The 17102-nt window shown below is 49.6% G+C and overlaps 1 protein-coding gene across 1 annotated transcript in view; it reads left to right on the top strand.

The window, feature by feature from the left end:
• igf1ra (insulin-like growth factor 1a receptor) overlaps positions 1-17102 on the top strand; it is a 301340-nt gene that overhangs the window by 234345 nt on the left and 49893 nt on the right. The window contains 6 exon segments of the mRNA XM_048520736.2: positions 604-748; positions 6852-7066; positions 8463-8589; positions 10263-10501; positions 11550-11717; positions 13016-13223. Coding sequence (XP_048376693.2) covers positions 604-748; positions 6852-7066; positions 8463-8589; positions 10263-10501; positions 11550-11717; positions 13016-13223 — 1102 coding nt within the window.

Raw genomic sequence — 17102 nt, 5'->3', positions numbered from 1 at the left:
TAGACAGGTTCTTACAGCAGTAGACAGTTGTCACAGTCACTGTCTGTGGAGACAAGTTTTACGTTTCTGGATTCTGCATTTAGTTGATAGAATTAAATTCCACCAGCCACCATGTTTGTGCTTGAACCTGTGTTCTAAGGGCACTTGGCCTGAGCATCTGGGTCACCAGCCGAGTGATTTTACTGCCACACCGCTGTCTTCCCTCACACCGCCTAATCTCAGCGGCCATTGTGTGAGCCTGGGACAGATGGCGTAGTGATCAGGAGTCCGAGCCCCCGAGGCTGTGTGACTGCCTGCCAACTCATTCTGTTGGTCAACTAACCTCAGCGTTTTTCAGGCGCTATTATACTGCAGCTTAGGTGCTCCAAATCGGTTTAGGCCTTGGCCCATTTGACCACGGGGAGATCCTCCCTTGACAGAAGCAACCCGGCCACGTTTTGACTCCTGTTCGCCAGCTACACGCTCCAAATCAGGTTGGTCTTGGTCATGTTGCTGGAGGGAGGGAGACATGTTGACTAAGGCTTACAGAAACGTAGCTCACCATCGGTTTTGTGGCTAAAGGCCCGGACTTTTAACTTTGCTTTCTGCTTTCTCTTCCACCAGACAACATCGCGGCAGAGCTGGAAGCAAACCTGGGGCTGATAGAAACCATTTCAGGGTATGTGAAAATCCGCCATTCTTATGCCCTGGTCTCCCTCTCCTTCTTCAAGAGCCTGCGTTATATCAATGGGGAGGATCAGCTGGAAGGGTGAGTACCTTACTCGGGCGATCCCTGCCCTCACTCAGTCTCAGCTGCACTGACTTTGAGTAGCGCCCTTAAAACAAACAGCAGGACTTCTCACCCAGCCCCCAAGCCGGTGAACTCCACAGCTCTGAACGCCCCCCTCAAAATTCAGCCTGCATTTGAAGAATTCTGGTTTCCCTGCTTTAGGAAGGATGCTGTGAAACTTGAAAGGGTTCAGAAAAGATTTACAAGGATGTTGCCAGGGTTGGGAGGGTTTGAGCTACAGGGAGAGACAGATTAGGCTGGGGCTATTTTCTCTGGAATGTCAGAGGCTGAGAGGTGACCTCATATAGTTTTATAAAATCATGAGGGGTATGGGTAGGGTGAATAGACAAGGTCTTTTTTCCCCCACAGTAGGGGAGTCCAAAATTAGAGGGGCATAGGTTTAAGGTGAGGGGGAAATATTTAAAAGGGACCTAAGGGGCATATTTTCCCCCAGAGGGAATGTATGGAATGAGCTGCCAGAGGAAGTGGTGGAGACTGGTACAATTACAGCATTTAAAAGGCACCTGGATGGGTCCATGAATAGGAAGGGTTTAGAGGGATATGGGCCAAATGCTGGCAAATGGGACTGGATTAATTTAGGATATCTGGTTCGGCATGGCCGAGTTGGACTGATAGGTCAGTTCCTGTGCCCTACATCTCGATGACTCTAAGCCTTAGCCAAGCTAATGTGACCAAGACCAACCTGATTTGATCGTTCTATCGCTCTGTGTGCCATCCTAATTCAAAACAAGCTGTCCACTGCTAAACCTGTTTGGGATTAGTGTTTTGAGCCAATAGCGAGGAAGAGTGAAACGCCACCCCCTCCTACACTCTCGTACTGAAGTAGCTGAGTTTAACCAGTGTTGTGGTTGTAACAACATTAAACCCAACAGCCTGAAGTTACAGGAGGGAGCTCCATCCAGAATTCCCCTGCGTTACTATCTGGGGGCCCCCCCGAGAACAATTGGCACAGATTGACAGGAAACTCCAGTCATGCTGTCAGTTTAGATTCATTTTATAGAGAAAGACAGACATTTTACAGGTATTGAGTTTGGGCCACCATACCTCCCAGTTTCTTAATGTGCCTTTGTTACTTTTTCCTGGCAGTGCCTCAACCAATCAGAGCTGGCTTGCCAAACATCAGCACACCACTGCCCACCCCCCCCCTCCCCACAACCCCTTTTCTTATGTTATATAAATTGTTATGATAGTTAAAAATTGGCATTGTTGCATTTGTCCTGACCAATGCAAAAAAAGCTTTAGCAACATGTCTATCTTTTTAGCAAGCTTTTATGTTGTTCCCCCAGTACAAACAGCATCTACACGCTAACTGAAAACCGTTAAGCACTTTGCAGTGTTGTGAGGTTGTTCTATGGGGACGTTGGTTTGTTTAATTTCATCAGGTCAGGGACTGCTGAAAACAGCGTGCGCACTGCAAGGAGCCGGTGTTGGTCGAGGGATGAATGAAAGATCCCCGCACCCTTTGAACTGTGATGTAACAGCAAATCAGGAGGCTCTGAGTTTGGTGTCACCTCTGAAGGTCAGAGCCTCCTGCAGTGCAGTGCTCCCTCAGGCCTGCTCTTGTTCCAAATGGGCCTCAAACTCCGAACCTTCCAACTTAGAGGCATGAAGTCCTCTGCTGAAGCAATTGAAATCAGCAAATCTGATCCCAATCAACACTTATTGGACAGAAGAGGGAGAATATTGGAGTGAATTTCAATAACCACTATTTTAGTCCCATGTAGCGTTGCCTGCTGCAATGACTGGGACCGGTTCCCTAACAAAACACATGAACCATTCTCCAGAGCCCCCCAGCCCAGTTCTCCCTCCGCACAGAGCATCCTTGCAATATTCACCTCCTAGTCAACATGTATCCCTCGAACATCCCAACCAAAAATGGGTGATTTGGTCATTTTATTTACACCGCCATTGGCAGAGCTTTCCTCTCTGCAAGTTGGTGACCATGCTTGCCTCTGTGTCTTCAGAGTAATGCAGGGGTCACATTACAAGGAGGGTAAGGAAGAGGATTAGGATCATGCCATTCGGCCCCTCTGTGGGACCTACCATTTGAGCGCGTTATGGCTGAACCTGCACCTCAAACCCATTTTCCTGCCCTGCTGCCAGCGATGGCATTAATGTTTAGGAGTCTCTCGACCGCTGGACAAATTGCGCACACTGCACCTAATTCCCACTGAGTGTTGCAATTTAAGGAGCGATATGTTTGAGGTGAATCTGATCGATGAAGGATTGCAGTGATAAAGAGAGAAACTGCTGCCTCTATAAGAATGTGGTGTGGCGGAAGGGAGGCCGGAAAGTGAGAGCCATGTCTTGGACAAACGGCATGTAACTCCAGGCTGAGCCAGACCGGAGCGACAGTAGGGAGGGGGCATGGGCCGGAGCGACGGTAGGGACGGGGGTGGGGGGTGCATGGACCGGAGTGACAGTAGGGAGGGAGGGAGCACAGACTGGCAGCAGGAAGGGGAGTGGGCGGGGACCGGAGCAAATGGAGGCGGGAGAATTGCGGAGCGAGCAAGGGCAGAGGGAGGTGGGGAGGGGTGAGCGCAGACTGGCAGCAGGGAGGGGAGTGGGCGGGGACCGGAGCAAATGGGGGTGGGAGAATTGCGGAGCGAGCAAGGGCAGAGGGAGGTGGGGAGGGGTGAGCACAGACTGGCAGCAGGGAGGGGAGTGGGTGGGGACCGGAGCAAATGGGGGTGGGAGAATTGCGGAGCGAGCAAGGGCAGAGGGAGGTGGGGAGGGGTGAGCGCAGACTGGCAGCAGGGAGGGGAGTGGGGCTGGACTGGAGCAATGGTGGTGGGGGTGTTGGAGACCGTAATGGGGCGTCGAGGGAGTGTGGACTGGAGCGAGGGCAGAGGGAGGGGGAGCGTGGACTGGAGTGATGGCTGTGTAGTGTTGGGGGGGGTGGGGGGGGGGGGGGGGGGGGCGCGGGGCACAAACCAGAATGTGGGCCACAGTAGTGGAATCCTGGAACTTCTGTGTCCAAAAGGCTGAAGGCTGTTGGGGTGGGGTGGTTGGGGGGACAGGGAAAGGCTCAGAGGGTTGCTGGGATTTGGGGATGTTGGTTCATAAAAAATATTGAATATTTCTTCATCTGGAAATAATGCTTTACTCTTTGGTAAAGGTACTAAGACTCTGGAACTCTCATTGTAAATTAGGAGCAGGCCACTCAGCCCTCTGAACCTGTTCTGTCACTCAGTACTATCATGGCTGGTCAGATGTGACCTCATTCCCAAGTTCTCACCCCCCTCAATAATTTGCTGACCCCTTGTTTCTCAGGGAACTGTCTCCCTCAGCCTTAAAACCCATTCACTGACTCTGTCACCAATGCTGTCAGTGGAAGAGATTTCTAAGGGTTCTGAACCTCCCTTCCCTCATCTTCACCTGAAATACAAGACTCCTTGTTTGTGAACTCCATTCCCTAGTTCTAGTTTCTCCCACAAGGAATAGCACGGAAAGATAGCATTAAGTTTACAGAGCAACCATAGTCTAATTGAAAAGCAGAGCAGGTTGATAAGGGGTTGAATGGCCTCCTTCCGTCTCTTGCATTCATAAGCAATCTGTTGATTGTAAAACATTTCAAGAGAAGCTTTGATGATTCATAGGTCGAATAGTGGAGTAGACTCGATGGGCTGAATGGCCTACTTCTGCTCCTACCTCTTATGGTCTCACAGAGCTGGATCTAGTACGATAGAAATTGGAGATAATCTTCAGGAAGCACAAATAAAATTGCCTCGTAAAGGAGAGGCTTGGATAAGCAAATCCAGAGCTGGGAAAAGGTTAACTGTGGTGAAGTACAAATATTTCTGTAACTTCACAGAGCAGGGCAATTAAACATCTTCCTTTCTTTCCTCTATAATACTAACCTGTGTGTAAAATTAACACGCAGTTTTAGATGGTGAAAGCACTAATTGTTGAAGAGGGTGGTCCCTAAAACTCGGAGTAAATGAGGAACTTCGTACAGGGAGCCCTTTGACTTTGAGCAGTGGGGTCATGGGAAAGGTCACGTTGGACCAACTATCCATTCAATTTGTTGTGAACTGTTTGGTATCATGTGTCTTTCTGACACAGCCCAGTGGTCACAGAACTATACTGGTCCGGGTGAGGAAATAAAACATGTGCTGGGAATAGCTCTTTGAGAAAGCCTTGTGAGAGCCTGTTTCAGTGTCTGATAGGAGACCACAGTCCAATCTCTCAGGCCTTCACTGAGTCACCTGCACCCCGAGGCCACATTCCGTCCTCTTCCTTGACCCTTCAATATGGTGGATGTGCTGTAAGGGTGTACTTCTAACCAGCTTTGGAGTCTTCTCCTCCTCTCCTTTATGGAGTAGTAGAGCCCGGAAACAGACCCTTCGGTCCAACTAGCCCATGCTGACCAAGTTTCCCAAACCAAACCAGTCCCATTTGCCTGTGTTTGGCCCATATCCCTGTAAGCCTTATGTACTTGTCCAAATGTCCTCTAAACTGTGGCTGCATCTACCACTTCTTCTGGCAGTTTATTCCACCACCTTCTGTGTGGAAAAGGTTGCCCCATGAGAGCCATTTAGATCTTTCCCCGCTCACCTCAAACCTATTCCCTCTAGTTTTGGACTCCCCTCCCCTGGAGGCTATTCACCTTACCTAATGCCCCCCACACCTTTATACACCTCGACACGGTCAGCCCTCGGCCTCCAATGTACCTGAGTCACAGTGGGCAGGGATTCCTCTGGTACCTTCAGTCTTGTGACATGCATCTGAGCTTCCCAGTGACCAATGGCATGGCTTCACTGAGAGCTCGGGAGCAGGCAGATCAATGGCATTGAATCTGATCCAGTCCTCACCCAATTGCATACTCTGCATCAGTAGCCTCTGACCAATTACAAAGCTCCTGATCACAGACCGGGACCTGGTGATACAATACTGTGTTCCATTTGTGGAGACAGGCTGCACATCATCCACAATCTCATTGAGGAGCAGAAGGGTTTGAATAGTCTCCTCCTGAAATTACAGTGAGGAGAGTTCGAACATTGACCTTTCCCCCTCGAAATTGACTTCCTTTAAAGACCTGACTTTCTATCTCTTCAGACATTTTGCCAGTGTTGAGCTAGATTTGTGCATTCCCACTCTTGACAGAAATATCAGACAGCATCATGCCAACTGGTCCGATCAACCTGTCACTCACACATAGGAGCTGGAGTAGAACATTCAGTCCCTGGACCCGTGCACCATTCTGGATCATCTCTCGGTGATGAAGTGCTCCCCCGGCACTGACCCTCCGACGGTGCGGCGCTCCCTCGGCGCTGACCCTCCGACGGTGCGGCGCTCCCTCGGCACTGATCCTCCGACGGTGCGGCGCTCCCTCAGCACTGACCCTCCGACGGTGCGGCGCTCCCTCGGCACTGACCCTCCGACGGTGTGGCGCTCCCTCGGCACTGACCCTCCGACGGTGCGGCGCTCCCTCAGCACTGACCCTCTGACGGTGCGGCGCTCCCTTGGCGCTGACCCTCTGACGGTGCGGTGCTCCCTTGGCGCTGACCCTCCGACGGTGCGGTGCTCCCTCGGCACTGACCCTCCGACGGTGCGGCGCTCCCTCGGCACTGACCCTCCGACGGTGCGGCGCTCCCTTGGCGCTGACCCTCCGACGGTGCGGTGCTCCCTCGGCACTGACCCTCCCACAGTGCGGCGCTCCCTCGGCACTGACCCTCCGACGGTGCGGCGCTCCCTTGGCGCTGACCCTCCGACGGTGCGGTGCTCCCTTGGCACTGAGCTTGTGGTGTCAGCCTAGATTTTGTGCTCACATCTCTGGAGTGAGGTCTAAACTCTAGTGGAGGTTGCTGCTGTAGAGGAATCTCAATCCCCAGTGTGTGTGGCATGAGTTGGTGCGGAGCTCTCAAAATGTTACCATCAGGCTGGATTAGTAAGTGGCTGGTGTGTCGGGATTGCAGCCTGAGAGGTGACTCCTTTACACATCACCGAGTGAGGAGCCAACACTAAACAATACCGTACCTTTGCTGCGCTCCTTAATGCAACCCTCATTCCAAACAGACGCACGGTTTTCTGACGGGCTTTGTCTTGTTGAACCGAGCAGGAACTATTCCTTCTACGTGTTGGACAACCAGAACCTTCAGCAGCTGTGGGATTGGAGCCGTCACAACCTCACCATCAAACAGGGGAAAATCTACTTCGCCTTCAACCCCAAGCTGTGTGTGTCTGAGATTTACCGCATGGTGGAGGTGGCTGGTGTGAAAGGGCGACAGGGCAGTGCCGACATGGAGCAGAGGACTAACGGAGACAGAGCGTCCTGTGAGTTCGCTAGAGCATGCCTGGGTGGTTGGGTATTTACGCAAAGGGTGGGTTGGGCTGGCGCGGGGGGAGGTGTTTGCTGTAGCCACACTCCCTTTACACCGCCCCCACCCCTTCCTGCTCTCCGTTTTCTCACTGCTTTAAGAGAGTGTGCCTGTTATCTTTCGTCTGTGAGCCCCTTGGTAAATGTTGCTAAGACTTTAGAAGCCCCTGGACGTTGGGTTATAAATATGGGCAGCAACCAACAGCCACCCCCCCTTACCCAGAACAAGGGGCACCGAGAGCGCTGGTGGGGCTGGTCTTTCAGGTAATGTGCTTCAATTCCACAACAAGAATGAAAAATACTGCCCCCAAAGGTTGTGTGACCGTAACCTGTGCTTCGTTAATCTGATTTACGGTTTTAACCACTCTGTGCTTGAGAGAGGGAGCGCTTGAAGATTATGTTGGTGGATTGAGGTCCGTTTGAGAGATTATTTTGGTTGTTTGGTCCAGGTTTAGGGGATGTGATGGCCCAATGGTATTATCATTGCTCGATTATTAATCCGGGGACCCAGGTTTGAATCCCACCACAGCAGAGGGTGGAATTTGAATTCAATAAAAACATGGAATTAAGAGTCCGTTGATGACTGTTAAACCAATGGTGATTGTCGGAAAAACCCATCTGGTTCACTCATGTTCTGTGGGAAAGGAAACTGCACTCCTTACCTGGTCTGGCCTACACGTGACTCCAAGACCCTCAGCAATGTGGTTGACTCTTCAGTTCTCTTTGGGTAATTATGGATGACCAATTAAAGTTGGCCTAGCTAGCGATGCCCATAAATGCTTGATGAATAAAAAGCAAATGTAATTGACTTTTAATTTTCTCTCGGGACCAAAGAAAACCTTGTGTTATCACAGTTTGAGTTGACCCATGATGTTGATGGGATGCGGGAGAGCGGGATCAGAGGTCAAGGGTTTCCCCGTGATCTATGGCTTTAATTTGCCCCTACCCCAGCTCTCCCCTCCTCCTCTTCCCACCCCCCCAACCCTGTTCCAAACATGTGGAGAATTCAGGAAACTGTTTTCATTGAGCAGGGGAAGTAAATTCATTAGGAAAGAGACAGTGCGGTTCCATGTTTAACCAACACTAAACCATAGCAAGCAGGAGGAGGCCGTACATCCCATCATGCATGTACCTGGTGTTGATGTAGCATTAGTCTTACTCTCTCCCCTGCACGTGCAGCGATTTTAGTTAGATTCTGTTTTGGACCTAATTAGTGAAGCTACTTCTGCCACCCTTATTGGAAGTGGGCTCTAGAAGTTTCCATATGATTGCAGGGCATTGATGGCAGAGCCCAAGAGGTCGTTGCAAGTCATCATTTGCAAACTTGTCATTGTTTCCACTTTTTTTTATCAGGTGAGAGTCACATCTTGAAGTTCACAGCCAATTCCACAGCGAAGAACAGGATACTACTGAAATGGGAGCGTTATCGACCTCCAGATTACAGGGACCTCATCAGTTTTATTGTGTACTACAAAGAAGCGTGAGTCTCTGCTTATTGCCGACATCCGTGTGTGTTCAATGTCAGTGCTGGGTTTGGCACGTGGTGCATTGAGTCAGTGAGGTCTGCAGCGCAGAAAACGGCCTCTCAGCCCATCGACTGTGTACTGGTCAAAAACAACCAGCTAACTGTTCTAATCCCATTTTCTAACACTTAGCCACAGCTTTGGCATCGCAAGTTTACAAGGTTTTGGCCTTAAACTTCCTAGCCATTGAAGAAAATTGAAGTCTAATTCATATGTTGTGATTGACAAGTGTCACGACATTTGAGCTTCTGAGGGGGTGGAGAAGCTGCCTTCGTGGGGCAGAGGGGAGTTTGATGGAGGCAGCTCCAGCAACACTCAAGAACAGAAGCTCGACACCATCCAGGGCAAAGCAGCCCACTGATACCATCAACACCATCAGTTCGTCCACTGCTGGCAGGGTGCAACATGATGCGTTGCAGCTACACAAACATGAAGCTTAGGGTCACGGAGCTACACCATGTGGAAGCAGGCCCTTCGGCTCAACTCGTTCATACCAACCAGGTTTCCTCAGCTGAACTGGTCCCCTTTATCTTTTGCATTTGGCCTGTATCCCTCCAAACCTTTGCTGCCCTTGTACCTGTTCAAATGCTTTTTAAACGTTGTAATTGTACCAGCCTCTACCATTTCCTCTGCCATCTCGTTCCTCACACGCACCGGCCCCTGCATGAACAAGATACCTCTCAGGTCCCTTTTAAGTCTTTCCCCTCTCACTTCAAACCCATGCCCTCTAGTTTTAGATTCCCCTCCCCTGGAGAAAAGACTTCAGTTATTCATCTTACCTTTGCCCTTGTGATTTTATAAACCTCCGTAAGGTCACCCCGCAATCTTCTATGCTCCAGGGAAGAAAGCCCCAGCCTCTCCCAGTAACTCCATCCCTCCAGTCTCGGTTATAAATCTGTCTTGCACCCTTTCCAGTTTAATAACATCCCTTGCTGTACCTGGGGGACCACAATTGCGTACGGTACTCCCAAGGACAAGGGCAGCAGGTACAGGGGAACACCACCACCTGCCAGTTCCACTCCAAGCTATTCAGCATCCTGCCTTGGAAATATATTGACCCTTCCTGAAACAGGGGTTCCCTTCTTAACACTGCTAAGTCTGTCTGCACTGGATGGAGTTCAAGAAGGCTGCTCAACACTAGCACGAGGCACTAGCGGTGTGTGGTAGCCAATCATACTTGCATCTTGTGAAAGAATAAAATCAAATCCCACCCTGGTGTGAATCATTCCCACCCTCCTTGCCGTCTCCAATAAGCCCATATCCCTTCACCAGCTCAGGCAAGTGGTTGGCTTTTTTATGTGACAGTGACCATTCCAGTTTCTCGAAGGCTCCCCGGTGACAGTCACTTCTTCCAACCGTGTGTGCTTTCCAGCCCAAGTTGATGGACAGTGATCAGAGGCTAGACGTCTTGGTGATTGCTGTGGCCCTGTCCTTAAGAGGCACAAGGGCACTGACTCTTTTGAACAACAGACTGTCAATAGGGCAATTGAAGGAGACTAACACTGTAGCCATAGACCTTGGTGATAAATCGAATTAAGGAAGAAAAAGGCAGCAAAGGTGTGGGTGGACTGTTTCATTAGGGCATGTTCTCTGGGTGATTATTACATTTATGTTTCCTTTCCCCTTCAAGACCCTTTCAAAATCTCACAGAGTACGATGGCCAGGACGCATGTGGCTCCAACAGCTGGAGCATGGTCGACGTTGACCTTCCCCAGAGCAAGACGCAAGAACCTGGGGTGTATCTAACGAATTTGAAGCCGTGGACGCAGTACGCCATTTTTGTGAAGGCTATCACCCTTGCCACTTCTGAAGATGGTCGCAACCACGGGGCAAAGAGTGAGATCATCTACATGAAGACAAATGCCTCAGGTAAGGGGGAGGCAACGGCCTAGTGGCATTATCGCTGGACTGTTAATCCAGAGAGCCGGATAACAGTCTGAGGACCCAGGTTCCAATCCTGCCACGGCAGGTGCTAGAATTTGAATTCAATAAAAAATATCTGGAATTAAGAGTCTGATGATGACCATGAATCCATTGTCGACTGTCGGAAAAACCCATCTGGTTCACTAATGTCCTTTAGGGAAGGAAACTGCCATCCTTACCTGGTCTGGCCTACACGTGACTCCAGACCCACAGCAATGTGGTTGACTGTGAACTGCCTCCTAGACAATTAGGGATGGGCGATAAATGCTGCCTGGCCAGCGATGCCCTCATCCCGTGAACGAATAAAAGAGACACCAGTCTTTGGGTCATGTACCTGTAATCTTCACCATTTACCCCTCTGTAAAGGGACCAAGCCCTGGTTGTCACTGTAGGCAGGTTGTGATTCCAGAAGACTGCCGCGCATTCATATCTCGCTGTGTTGGAAATAGTTGAATTGAACTCGGTGAAGTTAGAAATCTGTGGGCCACACTAAGAGAAATGCCCCTGTCAGAATTTTGTAAAGGAGCCCAGCAGGTTGCGTTGATTCTGAACCACACAAACAGACCCTTCAGCCCGACTGGATTCTGCTGGTTTCTGTGCACCATGTGGCCCTCAGGGGTTCTGCAGTGCCCTTCACAGCCCTATCACCCACACCATGTCTGACCTATGGGTGCCCCTTGTTTGCACAGCACAATACGGTACATGCACAGCTCCCTCGGGCTGCAGGAAGACTAGTAAGACCTCAGGGTGGGTGCTCTGTAGAAGCCTAGCTCTCCACACACCTCCCACGGAAATCGTAGAGCTGGATTCAAGTCCCACCTGCTCCAGAGGGCTGTCACAATATCTCTGAACTGGTTGATTGAAAAACAAAGAAAATGTAGGAAGGAGGGCACCAACCCAGCTCAGTCACCCCTGGCCTGGCACCACCACCTAGCAGTGGGGGCACTCGTGACAGTTATCAGTGTTCTAATGGTTTTCATTTCTGTCACACTAGTGCCTTCAGTCCCCCTCGACGTGCTGTCTATGTCCAACTCCTCCTCTCAGCTGGTGGTGAGGTGGAAGCCCCCTGCTTTCTCGAATGGTAATATCACCTATTACCTGGTGCGTTGGCAACAACAGCCGGAGGACACAGAACTCTATAAACATGACTACTGCCATAAAGGTAACGGGGGCCAAGGGGAAGGAGGGACACTTTGGGCTGAGTGGTGCAAATTTCAAATTGCGAAGGATACCTATTGCTAAGCATTAGGATGTTCAGAATCGGGAGAAAACCAGGAAATGTTTCAGTGTTGCTGGAGACCATTCCTTCCATCGTGTCTGTACTGGCTCTCTGATAGCGCTATCTAACTCTAGTCCCATTCTCCACATCTTTTTCTTTATAACATAGTTAACTGTTTCAGTTTTAAAAGCTGAATATTGGATCTGCTTCTGTGCTAGAATGTTTGAACCAGACTATGAAGCTAGATGTCTCCCAGGCTGTCAATGTATTACTTTGATACTGATCTTGAATTTCGGTCTTCTGACAGTGCCTCATCGACCAATAAAATTGGTTTCTGTTCTGTTTACTCATTTCAAATATTTGTGAGGTTTTTTAATTCTCAATTTCCTCGTGACTTTTTTTTTGCTGAGGGACAGAGACCCAGTGAGACAGGGATAATGTCACTGCACAGGTACCGCAGAGATCCAGTGAGACAGGGATAATGTCACTGCACAGGTACCGCAGAGATCCAGTGAGACAGGGATAATGTCACTGCACAGGTACCGCAGAGATCCAGTGAGACAGGGATAATGTCACTGCACAGGTACTGCAGAGATCCAGTGAGACAGGGATAATGTCACTGCACAGGTACCGCAGAGATCCAGTGAGACAGGGATAATGTCACTGCACAGGTACCGCAGAGATCCAGTGAGACAGGGATAATGTCACTGCACAGGTACTGCAGAGATCCAGTGAGATAGGGATAATGTCACTGCACAGGTACCGCAGAGATCCAGTGAGACAGGGATAATGTCACTGCACAGGTACTGCAGAGATCCAGTGAGACAGGGATAATGTCACTGCACAGGTACCGCAGAGATCCAGTGAGACAGGGATAATGTCACTGCACAGGTACCGCAGAGATCCAGTGAGACAGGGATAATGTCACTGCACAGGTACCGCAGAGATCCAGTGAGACAGGGGTAATGTCAGTCGGTACTGATCCCCCCCCCCCGGTGATCATGAAGCGATCACCACGGATTGTTCTAAAAAGCCCATCTGGTTCACTAATGTCTTTGAAGCAAAGAAATCTGCCATCCTTAACCAGCCTGGCCAACACGTGACTCCAGACCCACAGCGAAAGGTATTGAAATACCTCAGAATCCAGCAGGAGGGAATGTAAAAGGAGGGTGGTGAAGTTTGTTTGCTCTAATTGTCTGACATCTCAACGTGGCCTTTCTCTGGCTGCTGTTCTGTTCCAGGTATGAAGTTGCCCACCAGAATCTCCGCGACCGGGGCAATTGACCTGGAGGGTGAAGGTGATGCCAACTCCAAGCAGTCGGAGAAAACGGAGCATGGGCAATGCTGTACGTGTCCTAAATCTCCAGACGAGCTCAAGGCAGAGGCTGAGGAAGTCATGTTTCAAAAATCGTTTGAGAACTTCCTGCACAACTCCATCTTCATGCCGAGGTAACTCGCCCTATCCACAGCGATCCCGAGCCACCCTCTCCCACACTGCGGTAAACCATTCCACTACAGGATTTGGGAATGAGGGGAGGCGGATAGCCTAGTGGTTGTATCATTGGACTGTTAACCCAGAGACCCTCTGGGGATCTGGGTTCGAATCCTGGTGTGGCTGCTGGTGAAATCTGAATTCAATGAAAAAAGAATCTGGAATTAAGAGTCTAATTGTCGATTGTTGGAAAAATTCATCTTGTTCACATCTCTTTAGGGAAGGAAAATGCCCTGGCCTGGTCTACATGTGCCTCCAAGCCCACTACCCTCTGCAAGGGCAATAAACATTGGACCAACCAGTGATGCCCCCCGACTCCTGCAAATGAACAAAGGAGAAAAATGCCTCAAGGTTCCCGTGTGCGTGTGAGAGAGAGACGTGGAGTGTGTGTGTGTGTGTGTGTGTGTGTGTGTGTGTGTGTGTGTGTGTGTGTGTGAGAGAGAGAGAGAGCGAGAGATGGTTCCCGTGTGTGTGAGAGAAACAGATCCTGTGTATATGAGTGAGGGATCCCATGCACGGCTGGAATAATGGTTTGACTCATTCCAGCAGCTTTTCTGTAGTCCACACTTTTCTCACACTCCCCCGTCCCTCCCTCCCATGGATCAAACAGAAACCGGGCAGGTTCGGTGGTCAAGTGCAGTCAATCAAATGAGTCTCCCTGGAATTTGCATTATTTCTGTGGCGCTGTTGTTCTTCAGAAACGAGATCAGATGTAGACCATGGGTCCGAATGAGAATTCTCTGTTTAATATAAAATCATCCCCAATTGAAAGGATGTGCACCCTCATCATTAAAGATGAGAACAAGTGAGGGCGCGGGCCTTAACAATAGTGGCAAGGGATACATTGAAAGTGTTTTTGTTGTTAATCTGGCTGTGCAGTTGTGTGTGAAACGAAACTTTTTCCCAGGGTTGGCAAATCAAGGACTAGAGGGCATCAGCTGAAGGTAAGAGGGGAAACAATACCTAGGGGCAACATTTTTACACAGAGTGTGTACGCATATGGAATGAGCAGCGAGGGGCAGCGGTTGAGGTGGGTACATTAACAACCTTTAAAAGGCATTTGGGAAAATGCATGGATAAGTAAGGTCTAGAAGGATGTGGGCTAAGTACAGGGAACTGGGGTTAGCGTGGATGGACATTTTGGTCAGCACAGACCAGTCTGAGCCGAAGGGCCCCTCTCTGTGTTGTAGGACTCTGTGACTGTAAAAGCAAATACTGCTGGAGGAACTCAGCAAGTCAGGCAGCATTGTGGAGAGAAAAACAGACTTAACATTTCGAGTTCAGTCTGACTCTTTACTTCTGAAGGAAAGTCAAATCAGACTTGAAGCGTTAATTCTCTGTGTGTCTGCACAGATGTGGCTCGAGCTGCTGAGTTTCTCCATCATTTGCCATTTGTATTTCACAACCCCGGCACCTGCAGTATTTTGCTTTTAATTCAATTAAGTGTGGTCTTGGATTGCAGACTTGCTGGAAAGATTTAAAGACTGAGGCTCTACTTATGCCAATTACTCCTGTGTGGTTTTCTGCCAATACAGGATGTCCGTGCTGGGAGAGGGAGTGAAATCCTTAAGAGTTAGACAGCGTTGGAATAGGTTCATATCCTGCACTGGGTCAACAGTCACACAGCAGAACAGAGTGACCCATAACAGCTCCTCTCTTTAATCCAACTGTTGGAAAAAATGTTAATGTTTGATGCCAGTGCACAGTCCCCTGGCTTTTTCCAAATGTGACTACAATGTGCTATTGAGGAAGGCGCAATGTTTGGAGCCTGCCTTAGGGAGACATGTTTTTAAGCAGCGTTTGCTGCCTCCCCCAGAATGTTGATTGTATTATTTTGGAGTGTAGGTGGAGGTTTGAGCCACCTTGTCCAGTTAGCAGCTAAACAGGAACTGGTAACGCGGTGGCACTTCCCGGAGCATCTCTGCTCCATCAGCGTTGATCTTTCTTCCTTATCCTCTCACTGCTTCTTCTTTTCTAACTTTAACCTCCTTGTTGTCTGTGGAGAGCTCATTGGCTTCAGCTCATACGATGTGAGGTTCCTTCCCAGAGCAGAGGGAGGCGGGCGTGTGTTCCCGAGGGAGGCGGGACTGTGTTCCCGATGGGGGAGGCAGGCGTGTGTTCCCAAGGGGGGAGGCAGGCGTGTGTTCCCAAGGGGGGAGGCGGGACTGTGTTTCCGATGGGGGAGGCGGGCGTGTGATCCCGATGGGGGAGGCGGGCGTGTGATCCCGATGGGGGAGGCGGGCGTGTGATCCCGATGGGGGAGGTGGACGTGTGATCCCGATGGGGGAGGCGGGACTGTGTTCCCGATGGGGGAGGTGGACGTGTGTTCCTGAGGGGTTAAGGACGGAGGTGGGAGCGCATTCCCGGTTGGGGACGGAGTTAGGCGGGAGAGAGGTGGAAGCATGTTCCCGATGGGGGAGGGAGGGAGGCGGGAGCGTGTTCCCATTTTGGGGTTGGCGGGGGGTAGGGAGGGAGGGAGCACGTTCCCGGTGGGGGAGGCAGGGTAGCTCCCTCTCCAAGTTGTTGGTCTGTGTGTGTTGGGGTAGAAGAGCCCTGATTTGGGCCCATGAATAAACACTGATGGTTGACTGTAATGTTGAACTTGTAACTTATTTCTTTTATACTTCATAGCTAAGATTCTGTACTTGGGTACCTTTGTACCTAAGATAACACCTTTTCACTGTACTCCATAGCTGTGCACTTGAGTACAGGTGACAACAGAATCTAATTCTATTCTGGGACTTTTTAGTTTAAATATTCTTGAATATTGTTGCAGCACGAGACAGTGGAATCTGATTGCTGTTTGGTGTTTCATTTAGTGATTTGGAGAGGGAACGGCCTTTGCAGTTGCTGTAGCGGGGAGTGAGAGAGTATAATTAATTATCGGCCACCACTCAGCTGCTTCCAAGAGTGAGAAAGAGAACCGTATTGACAAAGAAGATCCCATTTGCAATCTAGGTTCAATTGCCGAAGAAACTAAGGAAACCTTAGATGGGCCCCCACTCACCGTTGCGCAGCACTGCCCTTTGAACATCGTGGGTAGGGACATGTAGTGAGGACCGGATTAGTCTTGGTTATGACCTTCCATAGTTGATGAAGTTTTGCCCAGTGGTGCATCTTGAAGGGAGCTAACAAAATCCTCTAGTTTGCACTTTCCACTGGAGATTACAGCTAGTCTGTGGGAACCGATTTACTGCTAGGTCAGTACAGAGCAGAGTATTTTGTCACAATACGATGGCTTTAAAAGGTGTACTTTGTCCCTTTTTTGTGTGAAGAGCAGTTGAGATTGAGTCAGCGAGCAGTTCGCTTCAAAGCCAGTAAAGGTTAAGCAGTTTGTGAGGCTTTTTAAAAAATGTTTGGAACCATAAAAGCAGCCCGAACAGGACAGAACCAGGATTTTAAGTTTTGGCTTTCAGCACTTGCTGGGTCTTGAAGCTGGATGTGGAAGCTGTCTTTTTTCTCACTCTGTTACATCTAAACACTGGGGGTTCTTTTCCTGCTGCTAGACTTGCATGTGAGACAATCTATTTCACTGAGTTTGCCTTTGTTGAGGGCATGTTTATGGAATATCACTACATTGAAACAGCTGCTGCTTATTAGTTAAATAATCTATCATTCTGTTAAGTTTACCAATAGTTGGTATTCCAATCCCTTTTGTTATATTTTAACTATAGTCAAAAAAATAGTGTTTTGTTTCAAGCCTGAGAGTTTGACCAATCAAATTGCATACAGAACACAGCACCTGCCGCTTGCCTTTAAAGTAAGAAAAGTTAGGATCTATGCTATCTCCCTGCCATGTTTCAGGGGGTTTGGCCTGGTCCACAGCAGTGTGAAGG

Source organism: Stegostoma tigrinum, chromosome 36, assembly GCF_030684315.1.
Source record: "Stegostoma tigrinum isolate sSteTig4 chromosome 36, sSteTig4.hap1, whole genome shotgun sequence".
In the NCBI taxonomy this organism is placed as follows: Eukaryota; Metazoa; Chordata; class Chondrichthyes; order Orectolobiformes; family Stegostomatidae; genus Stegostoma; species Stegostoma tigrinum.
Note: the sequence above shows the minus strand (reverse complement) of the source record. Positions and strands in the feature narration are given on the sequence as shown.